Source organism: Talpa occidentalis, unplaced genomic scaffold (assembly GCF_014898055.3).
Source record: "Talpa occidentalis isolate TD23 unplaced genomic scaffold, MPIMG_talOcc4v2.1 talOcc4.7, whole genome shotgun sequence".
Lineage (NCBI taxonomy): Eukaryota > Metazoa > Chordata > Mammalia > Eulipotyphla > Talpidae > Talpa > Talpa occidentalis.
Genome location: NW_023605083.1, coordinates 136,320,597 through 136,334,375, shown reverse-complemented (window position 1 = coordinate 136,334,375; position 13,779 = coordinate 136,320,597). Strand labels below are relative to the sequence as shown.

The following is a 13,779-nucleotide window of genomic DNA, read 5'->3' as shown; positions in this document are numbered from 1 at the left end:
CGAGGACCGGGGGTGACACTCACCTGTACAGCTGGCGGTCGAAGAGCTGGAAGTGAAAAGAGTGGACAGGGAGTCAGCGGGAGGCCGGCCGGCGATGGGACAGCAGGCCTGGACAGGGGAGCAGCCCCCAGGCCCCGCCGGCCACCCCCTGCTTGTGCCGCCTGGAGCCTGACCCACCGGGCCCAGGGCTGACCCCCACCTCCCTCATGGCCATGGAGAGGGCCTACCCCACGGCTGCGCCCACTGTGGGCCGCCGAGCCCCAGGCATCCCGCATGCCCCCAGAAAAGCTCAAGTGGCAGGTCTGCCATCAGCCACACTTCACAGATGGGGATGGTGCGGCTGGGGTCCCCACTCTCTCTCCCCTGCGGGTCCCGCTGCCCCTCGTGGCCCCGAACATCGGAGTGAAGCCTCCAGTCTAAAGGGAGGACTGTGAGCGGCCTGGGGGGCCAGACCCTGGAGCAAGCTGATGGCCCGTGCAGGACGTAGGTCTGGGTTAGGAGGAGACAAGGGCACCGACCAAGGCATGGGAGGCCCCCACCCTTTGGAGTGACCCTCACGCTGCCCTGCACTGGGGAGACCATGTCCCGTGAGAATCCCCAACCAGGAAAACGCACATACCACGGTGCCCCCCCGACCCCTGTGGCCCTCTGGCCCTCCCCCGGCCCCCGCCCCCCAGCGCCCCGCGGCCCTCCCTCCAGGTTCCGCCCCCCGTCCCCCCAGGCCTAGCAGGCAAGCACTGGGTGCAATTTCGGGGGCTCAGAGGCGGCCTAGACTGCCGGGCCTGTGCGCGAGGGGAAGCAGGCAGTTCCCCGCGAGGAAGTGGCTGGCCGGACCGAGGGCCGGGCTGAGGGAGGGGCCGCACGCACTCTCCAAGCGGCACCTGTCCTGGCACATGCCCGAGGACATGGCCTCACGAGGGACACAGCGACGAGCCTAGAGCCGGGCGCGCCGGCGGGCCCAGGGCCGCAGGGTGGGTCCTCCCGCGGCTGGGACCCTGGGCCTGGGCAGCGCAGGCGCAGCCCACTCACCTGCTGGTGGGTCTGCCTCAGGCCCTCCATGACCTCCTCATCCAGGTGGGCGGCAAGGGGCCTGCAGGCAACGGCAGCCAACTAAGCCCACGAGCCCCACTCAGACGTGTGCCCTGGAGCCCGACCACACGCGGGCCAGGCCCTTCCCCACTGAGCCCAGTGGGGCAGGGCAGCCGTGCTTGGGCTGCCTGGGAGGGAGGCCTTAGGGCAGCTGGGCCAGCTGGGGGCTGGTGTGTCAGTGTGGGGCGGATGAGTGGCCCTTGTCCAAAGGGAAGGTGCCGCCTTCAGGGACGAGGCAGAGAGAGCTGCTTGGGCTGGGAGTCTGGGCCGCGCCTGCCTGCAGCTTGGGGACAGGGCCGAGGCACCCGCGTGGCTGCCCTGGGGACAGGGACGGCCCTGGTCTCCCTGCAGCACAGAGGAACTGCCCAATTATCAGGTGAGACCGGACACAGCCCCCCCGGAGTGGAAAGCTTGGGGCAGGCCGTCCCCCGGGGCTCCAGGCTTGTGCCTGCAGAGCACTCAGGGTGAACGAGCGGGGGGCGCTGGCCACGAGTGACAGGACCAGAGGGTGCAACCCATGGGCAGCCGGCAGTCCTCGGGCAGGGCCGAGAGGGCCAGGGACGAGGGGCAGTGGAAGTGGGCGTGGGCAGTGGGCGGGTTCTGGAGGCTGCTCCTACCTGCCCTCCTGTGCCGCCAGCATGTGCAGGCCCCTGGTGACCTCGGCGCAGGCCAGCAGGGCCCCGTGCCGCGTGTGCAGGTCGGAGCTGTGCGTCAGGGACAGCAGGTGCGGGAGCACTGCGGGGACAGTGGTGTGAGTGTCTGCCGCCCGCCAGGCTCGGCGCCGCCTGGGGAGAGGTGCCCCGCACTGGGCCAGCCAGGCTGTGCCCTTGTGCACACGTGTGCTGGGAGGTGGGGGTGCGTGTGGCATGAGCGTGCGTGTGTGCAGCCATGGCTGAACCAGCGCCTACCGTGAGTGGCCATGTACTCGGGCGCCTGGGGGGTCAGGTTGCGCAGCGCCTTGGCGGACAGCTCTCTGATGATCCTGCGGGAGAGGATGGTCAGCCCTCCGCCGGCGACTCCATGTGCCGCGCCTCCGAGCCGGAGAGCGGACAGACATGCGCCAGGAGCCAAGTGGCCATGTGCCGAGGACGCATGGTGACACTCCGCTCGGTGACCATAACTGGACGAGGCCCAGCACGGCCTCCTCCAGGAACGGCGGCTTCCGGGTGCCTGGCAGCAGAGCCTCCAAACTCCCAGGAGGATAGCGACCCCGCCAGGGCCCTGACCTCCCGCGGTGGAGAAGGAAGAACGTCACGGGGGGGCACCCGCCGCGTCAGCACAGGCATTTCCAGCCAAATCCCACCTGACGAATTCTCGGCAGGGGACCGCGGGAGATGCGCCCAGGATGGGAGGGAGCTGAGCCCCGCAGGCCAGCCCTGGTACCAGGGGCTGATGGACAGCCCCTCTGGGCACCGGAAAGCAGGAGGGCTGGGCGACAGCCCTGGATGGAGCAGGAGCTGCCCTCGCCTTGGTGGTCAGGCAGCGGCAGGACCACATGGGTGCGAGACAGGCCCCTGGGAAGCCGCATCTGGTCTTGCCCCTTAACAGGTGCACGGTGCGGGGGGAGCACAGGTGGGGAGCGGCTGCCATGGAGGGCTTGGCCCAGAGCGCGCCCACAGCCTGGGCCCCGTCTGGCAGGGCCCTGTGCGAGGGTGGGTGGCCAGCAGGGGCCCTCGTGCCAACACCACCACGTGCAGCTGCACACATGGCGCCTCGCGCAGGCCCCATCCAGTGCCCAGCGGGATTGTCTCTGGAGTGCAGGGGCTGCCAAGGCTGCAGCGAGAGCATGGACCTCGGCAGGGAAGACCTGCTGCCGCCGGGCCCCGTGAGGACAGTGTGGAGGCCCTGCCGTGGGCTGCATGCCACCGTGTACATGGCCACCCGTCAGCCAATCAGAGGCCAAAGCCGTCAGCACTCAGAAGAGGACAGGAGGGAGTTTCACGACGGGTGTCTGCAGCACCGTCCCGACAGGCCACACAAACAACAGTCCGCCAAGGCGCCGGCCCCTGGGCCAGCAGGCAGCAAGGATGTCAGAGCCCGCCAGAGCAGCCTGCGGGCAGAGAGCAGTTGCCAACTGCCCCTGGCAAGGGCCAGCCTTGGGGTGACCAAAGAAGCCAGACCCGGCAGCAAACACCAGATAACGTGATTAAAAAACGGTCAAAGACCTTGAAGAGACACTTCTCCTGAGAGAATGGAAACAGCCAACAAGTGCGTGGATAGAGACTGGCGTGGCTGGTCACTGGGAGCCCCAATCAGACCACGACGGGGGCAGCTCATAGCCACCAGGATCACAGCCATGAAGCAGCGACCGGGACAGCAGGGCTGGCAAGGACATGGACACACGACTGAGGTGTGTGGTCTCGGGGAGTCGGTCTCCTCAGGAAACTCCACACAGGATGACCCCGTGACCCGCAATCCCGCGTGGGGTCTGCACCCCGGGAATGGGCAGGTGGCAGGTGAGTGGGTGAGTGAGACGTCTACCTTGAGGCAATTCCGGCCACAAGAGTGGGTGCCCCCAGGGCATCGGGTCACAAGAGCCCAGCCAGGCGCAGGGCAGACACCAGCTGCAGCCCGGGGCCGAGCGGGGCAAGGCGGGCCGGGGACCCTGCGGAGGACAAGGGCGCGGGGAGGCATCACCACTGCAGGGCTGTGTGGGAGGCAGGGCAGCGCCGGCAGGCGTCCCAGGCTGAGGGCTCCTTGGTAGGACCATGGCCAAGGATGGAGTTTGCATCTTTAAACAGTTGCGCAAATGAAAACAAACATCTTTACGTGGGACGTGGGGTCCTCTGAGGAGCCTGCAGTGGCTCCTCACACTGGCCGCTCTCCACACGAGGAGGCAGACGAGACGAGGGCGTCCGGGACGCGGGGCGCCGCAGCCAGGAGGCAACTACAGGAGTCAGCCAGGCACGCGCACCCGAGGCCACACCCAGGCCGGCCTGCTCTGGGGACAATTCCAGGTCAGACTGACTCGGGGCCCAGGGCCAGGCCGGCCTCCCTGCTCCAGGGCATCCAAAAGACAAGCGCTGTGGGGAGGAGGGCGCCCACCGCAGCTCTCCTCGGGGCGGCCTCTCACCCGACACAAGCTCGTGAGATACAGTTTAAGGCCGACGCCACACAGACCTACCCATCCCAGTGGCCGATCTTCATGGTCAGCAGGTGGTCGATCATGGGCCGCGTGTACTCGGTGAAGCCCGCGATGGTCGTGCTGCGGGGACAGGGCAGAGGCGGCATAGGGCTGGCGGCCGAGAGGCGGGGCGAGCGGGACCGAGGGACCCAATGGGTTAAAAGCACAGGCCGAGAGTCCCCCGGCTTGAAGGAGCTGCTTTGCAGACCCAGCCCTCCCCCCGCAGGGCGCCGGGACGGGCTCCCTCCAGGTGCGGGACACAGGCAGGTGCCGAGGCGGCTGTGCACTCCCCTAACTGCACCGGGCCGCGCGCCCACCCTGGTCCCAAGCGTCGGCCCGCGCTGGCTCACCAGCCATGGGAAGTGCTGTTTCCACGGGACAGGAAGAGTCACCTCCAGCCCCACAGCCAGGATTCGCCCCACAGCCCCACCATGCGGAGCCCAGACCCCAGCCCAGCCCACACGGGTGCACACAGGGGCACACGATGGCCAGAAGGTTCAATCCAAGGCAGCACCTCAAAACTGCCCACTTGAGAAAGGAAGCCAGCGTCTCCCCAGCGACTCCCCGCGGGGCCAGCACCCCGGGGTGCCTCTGGAGGGGCTGCACCTCCACTCACCCCCACCCTGGGCACCGCACCCCACACCAGCACCCTGCCCACTCCCCCAGCTTTCACGCAGGTGGAACCAGATAGGCGGCTCCGGCCGGCCTAAGGGAAATGTGCTGACGCCTCCAACCCCACGGCTGCTCTTCACACACAGCGCCATCGGCCCTGAGACGCACGGGCCTGAGCTGCCACAGCTAAGTCAGAAGCGACACGTCTCGCGACAAGTCGCGAAGCCTCACCTGATGACGAGGAAGCAGTTGGAGATGTTGCCAACAGCAAAGTAGTCAGCTGCGGTCAGAATGTCGATCCCGTGAGGGAAAGTGCCCTAAAAGACAGGGGGGCAGTGAGGACCGGCCGACGGAAGGGCCAGTCCCCACGCTCCCGTTCACCCCCGCTGGCGAACACAGAGGCACAGCCGCCTGCCCCGGCGGGACAAGCGGGGATCACGGGGCCACTTAGAAACTCTGCACTTTCTGTCAGATGGCCCCTCAGACGCGGTGGCCCGGGGCGTGGTGAGCGTGTCCGTGGAGCCCACGGCATCAGCCTGCTGCTCCCGGCAGCCGCGCACTGCGGTCTCCGCCCTCCCGCCTGGAGGTGCCCCGGCCACTGAGGACAGGCTGACCAGCAGCGCCCATTCACACAGCTGCAATGCCCGCCTCCCACACCACTCCCCGGGGGCGCCAGTGCTACCAGACGTGCTGGCCGCGGCTCGGCGCCCATCTCCAGGGCGCGGGGCTGGCCAAGGTCCCCTGGAGACAGCAGTAGTGGCTGGGCGCTCGCCACGTGTGGCCTGCCCGTGCGCGCCTCCCCTTGCCCTTAGCTGCCGCCTCACACAGCCCAGGTGGGTCCTGGGCAGCAGCGGTCGACGCCCCGCAGGCGGCCCCTCCACCCATGGAGGTCGGGGTCACGGCTGCCTGTGCCTCGAGGCCGGGCCCGCAGGCCCCTCCCCCGACACGGCCCTCAGCAGCACGTGTGTGTGAGCATGGGCATGTGTGCACGCGCACTGCTTGCGCGCCAGGGCAGGGGGCGCCTCGGCGCACACGCAGGCTCCCTACAGGAACTGCCGCAGCCCGGCCGAGGGGGGCCGGTTCCAGCCTGGGCTCCGCGCCAGCATATGCGGCTCCCAGCGCCCCCTCCAGCCCCCAGGAAGCTCCAGGAAGGAAGGGTCGGGGTCACCGTACCTGTCTCCCCACGTTCTCCTGGAAGGCGGCCTGTGGGCAGAGAAGAGCGGCGTCAGGCTGGCTTCACGGCACCGAGCGGTCAACTGGAGCAGACGCGCCGGGAAGCGCCAGCCCTGCTGACAGCCGCAGGGCCCGACCGGACCATGAGAGCCAGGCGGCTGCTAAACAAGAGCCTGACGACCGGCCTGGGGCGCGGCTGGGTGGCGGGGCACATTGCATCGGCTGCTGAGCGGTGGGCGCGCAGGCCCACAGACGGTCAAGAGGTCTCAACGTGGCGGCGTCGCAGGCAGCATCCTTGCGACCCCAGCCCCCGGAGGGACCCCACGCCTGCTGCCCACCCCGGCATGGGGATGGCGAGGGCCTGGGCACGGCAAGGCTCCCCCACCCGTCGTTCCTCCCGAAGTGGCGGGGCCCCCTCAGGTGACAGGGCAGGTGACAAGGTGCGTGGCCGGGGAGGGCAGCACTCCCGCTGCTCTGAAGGGGAGTCCTTGGCAGGGCCTAGGCTGTCTCACCTGCCTCTCAAGACCCCCTCATCCCCGGCCCCCCTCACGGGGGGGCCCCAACGCCACGAGACCAGAACGCCAAGCTCCGGGCCCCTGCCAGTGCCGCCCGCAGCCGTCTCAGAACACTGCCCCGGACAAGCCGTGGCTCAAGGGGAGGCGCTGGCCCCGCCCCCGCCAGCCGCCCCCCTCACTGGCACCGTGGGACCCCAGAGTCTGCTCTGCCGGAGGAGTGCACTCGGCCGTGCCTCAGCCCCTCCATCCGGACCCCGCGCCCAGCTCTGCTGCTCCACATTCGAGGCCCGGTCAGCGGGCCCAGAGGTTGAGGGTGGCCAGGATGCCAGGGCCTCTGCCTCCTGAGCCACCCGCGCTATGTCCACCAGGCCATGCCCCAGGGGCCTGTCCTTCCACAGTTGGGCAATGGCCGGGTGGTGTCGCCCATGATGCTCAGGACGTGCCCCACAGGGCACCCTCCTGGCCCCACAGACCCACCACAGACCGCGGCCTTGCCCCAGTGGCCGCTTAGGCAGCCCCAGGTGCTCTTGGGGGCCGGCCGGAGCTGCCCGCTGCCCGCACCCCCAAGAGAGGCCCCGCTGGGACTCACGGAGGCGGCCCGCCTGCAGTTCACGTTCCGGTCAAACAGCGCGGCAACCACCAGGGCACTGCAGAGAAGAGGGGAGAGGTCACTCGGGCCCTGTGTGGGCACCCAGGCCACAGCAGAGTCCTCCTCCTTGCTTTCCCTCCCAGGTCCGGACATCGGCGAGGCCGCGGGCAACGCCAGGGCCCCAAGGGACACGACAGCACCAGCAAGGGGGGCCCAGTGGCAGGCAGGCCCCCTGAGAAAGCAAGGGGGGCCCCCTGAGAAAGCAGGTGCCCCAGTGCAGAGACAGCTAGAGGGGGTTGCACCCCACTCTAGGACGGAGGCGGGACTGTCCCTTGTGGACGAGGCCTCAGGGGCTCTGGCAGCAGGAGGGCCCGAGGCCAGAGACCCCAGCAGGCACAGCAGATGGCGACTGGCTGTCACAGCCCTGGGAGCATGCCCCCCACGCTCCCAAAGCGGCACTCCGCTCAGCCGCGACCAGACCCCGTGCTGGCCACCGCGGTAGATGCCTGGGAGGTGCTCACGAAGGACCGGGGCGCGGGGACGACACGTCTCCACGTGACCCGCGAGTGTGCACGTCACACCCGCCTCTGGGGAGAGGTTCTGCACGTGGATTTCAGACACCCTGTCACCCCGAAGGGAGCCCCGCAGCTGGGGCCTCACGCGGCCAACGCGACCACGTGCGCTGACCAGCTGACCTTGCCGAGGGCGTGACCTGCAGACACAGTCGAGGCCCAGGACCTCAGGGTGTTAGGAAGCAGGGGCTGGGAGACACTGGAGGGGCCCAGTGGCTGCCGGCCTCGAAGGGGGAGGGAGAGGCCAGGGGCCGAGGGGCAGGGCGGCGCCCGGCGTCCTCAGGAAGAAACCAGCCCCACCACACCCACGTGGCCCCTGCGACCCAGGCGGGCCTGTGGCCACCGCGTCCAATCGAGAAGACCCCTGCGCAGTCGGGGAGCCGAACGCGAGCGCGTGGAAGGGCTGACCACACGGCGACCACTGCCCGCAGCCAGAGCGGCGCTGCTATGGCTCCTGCTCCCCCAGAAGGCACCTCAGAGTGCCCGCCCCAGGGGCGGCGGGCGGCATCTGGGCCCTGTGCACAGTGTCGCTGCCGCGGCCCTAACACACGAGAGTCTGCACCCCGCCTGAGCGCACGGCGGCCCGGGTGCGCCCCTTGGCAGTGTGGCCTGCTTGCAGGCTGGCACAGGTGCAGCGCGAGGGCCGGGAGTGGGGCAGGGGCTCGGTGTGTGGGCGAGAACATGGGCTCCCAAAACACGCGCCTGGCCACGGGGGGCAAGGGTGCAAGGGAGGGCACGCGTGTGCATGTGAGTAATGGGGGTCAGTGTGAGAGGCGTGACGTGGGGCTGCGCGGGCTCAAATGTGAGCAGGACCAGGCCTCGGGCCGCAGCCATCTCCCCAGAGGCCCCGGAGCCTGGAGCTGGAGATAAAGCACCAGGGAGGAAGCGGATGAGGGTGCAGGGCACAGCCCCGGGAGCACCCCACAGGCAGCGCGGGGCCACCGGACATGCCAAACAGCACGCAGGGCGGCCAGCACGCCGGCAGGAGCACACGTCACGAGGGACTCCGACGCAGGGAGGCCCACAGGGCCGGCTGGACGCGGCACCGGCCAGCTTGAGGGCACCGCCCTCCACACACCACAGCCGGGGCCAGCCCTACCCACCCGCCGCAGGGAAGCGGGGCCGGCGGGGACACCGGACGTCACACGGCCCGAAGCCCTGTCCCTGGGCTGAGGTCTGCCTTGGCTGGCACAGTCTCAGCAGAAGCCTGCCCCCCACACACACCCCACTATGACGGACACTGCCGGGGCGCGGCTTCCTCAAGGCACAGCTTCTCCTCTGACCTCTGCTCTCTGACCCCGCGCGCTGACGCGGGTCTCCTGCACGAGCGTCTGTGTGGACGAGGCAACGTCGGGCTCCCGGGGGCCCCTGGAGGGGGGCTGGCACGGGCCCGGGGTGCGGGGCGCGCGGACCGGGAGGGCGTCGGGCCGGTCGGAGGTGGTGGGGAGCCCGGGGGCCCCTGACCCCGACCCCTCCAGGCTCGGGGCCGCCCGCGGGCGCGGGGAGAGCGGGCGGGAAAGGCGGGCGCGGGCGTCTGGGCGTGGGAGGCGGAGGGAAGAGGCGCCGCAGCCCAGGGAGAGCCCGGGGTCCCCCCACGCAGGAGGAAACTTGTGGGTTTTTCCATTTTAAAAAACTCAAGAAAATAAATAAATAAAAATAAAAAACTCAAATTATTTAGTTCTAAAATACTAAAAAGAAACGAAATCCACCTACAGTTGATCTGCTTCTAGCTGATTCTATTTCAGTATCAAACTGCATTTGTGAACAAAATCTTAGGAACCCTTGCACGGACGCTGCCCTGACCGAACTTCACCAAACGTCACGACACACAGCGCAAGCGCAGCAGGACTTAGAGGCGCAGCTTTCAGTCAGCTGGACGCTGAGCCAACGCCGCAGATCAAGCGTGCATACCCCCCAGCTTCGTAATATTGTTTTCATTAACTTTTCTTTCAGGTGCTCTAATTTCACACTTTCAGAATGAAACTGGCTCTTCTAGAAACACTAGTCTTCCCGGCACAAGCAGGTCTGACAATGCGGGTTACAGAGACACGGAGGCTCCTCGGCTCCACGGCCCACGTGGGCCTCGCGGTGCTGCTGCACAGGAGCCGAGCCCCAGTCCGCCGGCCGGCCTGTGGGGCCTTGGCCCAGGAGGGGGCGCGGGATGCAGGGCCCCCCGCCTGCTTCTAGGCAGAGGGCTGAGGGGCTCCCCACACAGACAGGGTCCGTGCCCGACAGAAAGGGGCCTTCTTGTCCCACTCGGGGGAGTGCCAAGTGCCCGATGCCTAAGGCCAGGGACAAGCCTGCCCAGCTTGGCTCCACAGGCCGCGCTGCTCCTCCGGCAGCAAGGACACGCTGCTTCCGGCTGAAGCCGCAGCACCCGCTCGTCGGGAGTCCGGGCGTTTCAGGTGTCAGGCCAGCAGTTTGAGTCCCGCCCCCGCAGCGGAGTGTTGCCCATCGTGCCCTGTTTTGAGGTGAGCGGCTGGCGGCCTTGTGGCCGGGGACCCTGCCCCACGCTGGGCACGGGGGCCGACGGGCTGGTGGGCCAGCCGGTTGGGGCACGCCGGCCAGCGGCTCCCACTCCGCCTTTCCCGAAGCCCCAGAGGCTGTCTTCCCTCTGGAAGGCAGCCACCAAGAAACGCTGAGTGTGAACAGGACGTAGCTTTGAGCAACGCTTGCCTGTCCTGATTTTTCAGGACAATCCTGCCCTCAAGGAAGAGACCCGGAGCCAATCCCAGGCTGCCCACACCAGCTGCCCGCCCTCTGCTGCAGGGGCGGGGCCGACACTGCCCGTTGGGGGTGGGGGGTGCAGGCTGATGTCACCAGCCTGCTTACAACAGAGTTTCAGGTGAGGAAATCCGCACGGGGCGGCGACACGCCATGGCGATGGCAGACGCTTCCTTCCCTTCTCGCAGGCGCTCTGAGTCCGGGGCCGGCGTCTCTGGGCCATGCTCGGCCCTCCCGGCCGCGCTGGCCGGACGTGGCCCGTGTTCCTGGATCACAGCTAGCTTTTCAGGAAGCCTTATTTGCTTTTCCACAAAACATTCCCTCTCTTTGTGCATCTGTGTGTGATGTTCAAGAACCAGGGATTCTCGGAGCCACCGAAGGCCAGTCCAGACACAGCAGAGCAGACCTGCCCGGCGGAGCCGCAGGGGGCAGGGGCGTAGGGCTCTCATGCTGAGGGGAACGCGGCCTTCCTGCCATCGAGAGTACGCTTCATCTCCACTGGCTGCCTCGCAGGCTCCCTGGAGTTTGTGAAAGTACTTACAGGTATCGAGATTTTATCACGTGCCAAGATTAATGGGCTTAAAAGCTGACAATTAAAATGTGGTCACTCATTACAAACCCAGGGAGGCAGATCTCAAAGGACACACCCCAACCGATACTCTGGGGCAGGGAGGCGCGCGCCAGCAGCGTCCTGCAGGCTCACCTGCTCGGTGACTCACCTGAGCCCGCCCTCCCGCCCCCGGACGCCTGCGGCCCAGATGGACCAGGCGGGCTGTGTACAGGCTCCCCAGAACCGGCCAGACCGGCCTGAGGAGCCCGGGGGCACGACTCTGAGGGCACCTGCTGATCTGGGCCTGAGGTGGGTGCAGGGAGTGGGGCTGCGAGGGGCCTTTTCCAGCAGAAACCCCAGGGGGCCACTCCACTCCGCCTGGCTAATTAGAAGGAACGGGAAGGGCTGGGAGGCAGGAGCCGGGAGCCCCCAGCTTGTGTGAGAGTGGGCCAGTGGCGCCCACGTGGGCATGCCAGGAAACCGGTCCTCCTCCAAGATCAAAGGGCCAGGGCCCGGGAGTTTCTGCAGCCGACGCGGCCCGTCCCCCGCAACCGTGCTCAGGTCACCAGGAGTGACACGGAGACCCAGGTTGGCTTGGAGCCCCATGAGGTCCCACAAGCCCAGCCCCTTCCTCGCCCATCGTGGTTCCTTAAAAAAAAGAGCCCCAGCTCAGGAAAGCCGCGGGGCCCAGCACCCACCTCCCGCCCACCCTGCCCACCCAGACAGACGTGGTGCCCTCACCCTCAGGGAGCCCCTGGGGTGGACTCAGCTCCGCCAGTCGGGGACAGGTGTCCAGTCACTCCCCCGTGCACCATGGGCGTGGCCCCAGCACCCACAACAGCCCCCATGTGCCGGACCCTCCCAGAGGAGCTGGCTGGTGGCTTCCAACCTGCCTGTCCCCCTCCAAGTGACAGCGGGCTGACTGCAATGGGGAGAGCGGGCCCCGTGCCCCCTCCTGTGGCGACGCACGGGCAGGAGCGGCCCGGTGCGGCCTCCCAGCAGGCATGAGCCAAGCACACAGCAGCCACGCCTGGGACAACAGACCATGCCCCACCGCTGCTCAGGCCAGAGGGGCTCAGGGCCAAGGCCTGTATCAGCAGCTCTCCTGGGGGACACTCTGCTTCATGGACGCTCATGAGGACAGCGCTACTACGTCACGTCCTGGTGCAGCAGGAGCAGAAGGGACCTGCGTGCAGCTAAAAGAACCTCCCTTCCAAAAGCCCAGGGCTGGGCAAGACCCCAGACCTGCGTCCACACCATGGGCCGGACACCAGGGCTGAGGCACCAAGGCTTACCAGCCGGTGGCCCCCACGGAGCCGCGAGGGGCAGAGGCGAGGCAGAACCTGGTCTCAGCCACCCTGCACCCTCCTGGCCGCAGGTCAGCTGACTGACCGCGAGGCTCTTGCTCCACCCGCCCCTCCCAGGTGGACAGGAGCAGGTGAGGCAGATGCCACTGCTTCCGGAAGCGCTTTATCTCCTGGAACAGGGAGTGGGTCCTCGGGCTCTGTGGGCTGCTTTGATGTGCGTGTCAAGATGGAGATACGCGGGCCGCACGCCAGGCCCCAAGACGAGACTCCCGCGGGAACAGATGGCCGCACCCCAGGCCCTCCACACACACGTCCCTGGAGACCACGCAAAGCTCTGGGGCCCTTCCTTGCAGAGCCGTGGAGACAGCATGCACACCAGAGCACCATCTGTCCTGGGGAGCCCATCCTGGGGAGCCCGTGGTGGAGGGACCATCCTGGGGAGTCCATCGTAGGAGCACCCATCCAGGGGGAGCCCGTCCTGGGGTACCCATTCTGGGGAGCCCGTCCTTGGGGAACCGTCCCGGGGACACCATCCTGGGGGCCCCGTCCCGGGGAGGCCATCCTGAGGAGCCCGTCCTGGGGGAGCCCATGCCGGGGCACCCATCCTGGGGAGCCTGTCCTAGGGAGCCCGTCCTGGGGAGCCCACACTGGGGAGCCCGTCCTGGGGAGCCCATGCCAGGAAGCCCGTCCCGGGGAGCCCATCCTGGGGCACCCGTCATGGGGAGCCCATCCTCAGGCCTCACCGGAAAGGCGAACCTGGGTGAGCCAAACGCGTGTCCTGGCGCCCGGGAGCGGAGCAAGGACGCGGCACGGAGCAGCAGGGGCCGCGGGTTGGCTCGCTCCCAGGCCAAGACAGGGGCGCGAGGCAGGCCCAAGCAGAGGCCAGGGCTGCCTGCTGGGGCTGGGCGCACAGGGGCGCCTGCTCTCCATTGGGACCCCAAGAAGCCGATGCCCCCCCCCCCCGGAACTGCCATGCAGCCTCAAAGCGGTAGTTTTGGCGCCGCTGTCACGGCGAGCACCCAGGCGCCCGACACCCCCTTCCCCGGGACTCCTGCCCAGGCCGAGGCCCCGAGAGCCCCCTCCGCAGAGCATGTGCCCCAAGAAGCACCCTTGTGTCCCGTGTGTGCCCACTCATGTCCCCCATGCATCCCCACGCCAGCACCCGTGTCCCGGCGCAGCCCACCTGGAAATGGCGGCCACAAAGGGCTCCAGCTCCCGTGGCTCGTAGGCGCGAGCGAAGGCCCAGCACACGTAGCAGGCGGCATCCCTGACGTTGGTGCCCACGCTGCAGGCGCCCCGCTTCTCGTCGTAGGCCAGCGCCTTCAGGATGACGGGGACCACTGTGCCAGGAGACAGGCGTGAGTGCCCGCCCAGCCCCTGCCCACTGCGAGCCGCGCACAGCCCTGCAAGCCGTGGCCCCGCAGGAGGAAGCGTCTTTAAGAGGTGACCCAAGAGACCTGCGGTGAGGCTGCCAGGCGGGGCAGGGCCGCGGGCACAGCCTGGGGGCGGAACGGCAGGCGCGGG

The 13,779-nt window shown here is 68.2% G+C and overlaps 1 protein-coding gene across 1 annotated transcript in view; it reads right to left on the bottom strand.

The window, feature by feature from the left end:
* Positions 1 to 13,779, bottom strand: part of TBCD (tubulin folding cofactor D) — a 79,097-nt gene that overhangs the window by 14,055 nt on the left and 51,263 nt on the right. The window contains 9 exon segments of the mRNA XM_037493372.2: positions 24 to 46; positions 1,030 to 1,090; positions 1,707 to 1,824; positions 1,998 to 2,071; positions 4,214 to 4,294; positions 5,057 to 5,142; positions 5,999 to 6,028; positions 7,103 to 7,160; positions 13,439 to 13,595. Coding sequence (XP_037349269.2) covers positions 24 to 46; positions 1,030 to 1,090; positions 1,707 to 1,824; positions 1,998 to 2,071; positions 4,214 to 4,294; positions 5,057 to 5,142; positions 5,999 to 6,028; positions 7,103 to 7,160; positions 13,439 to 13,595 — 688 coding nt within the window.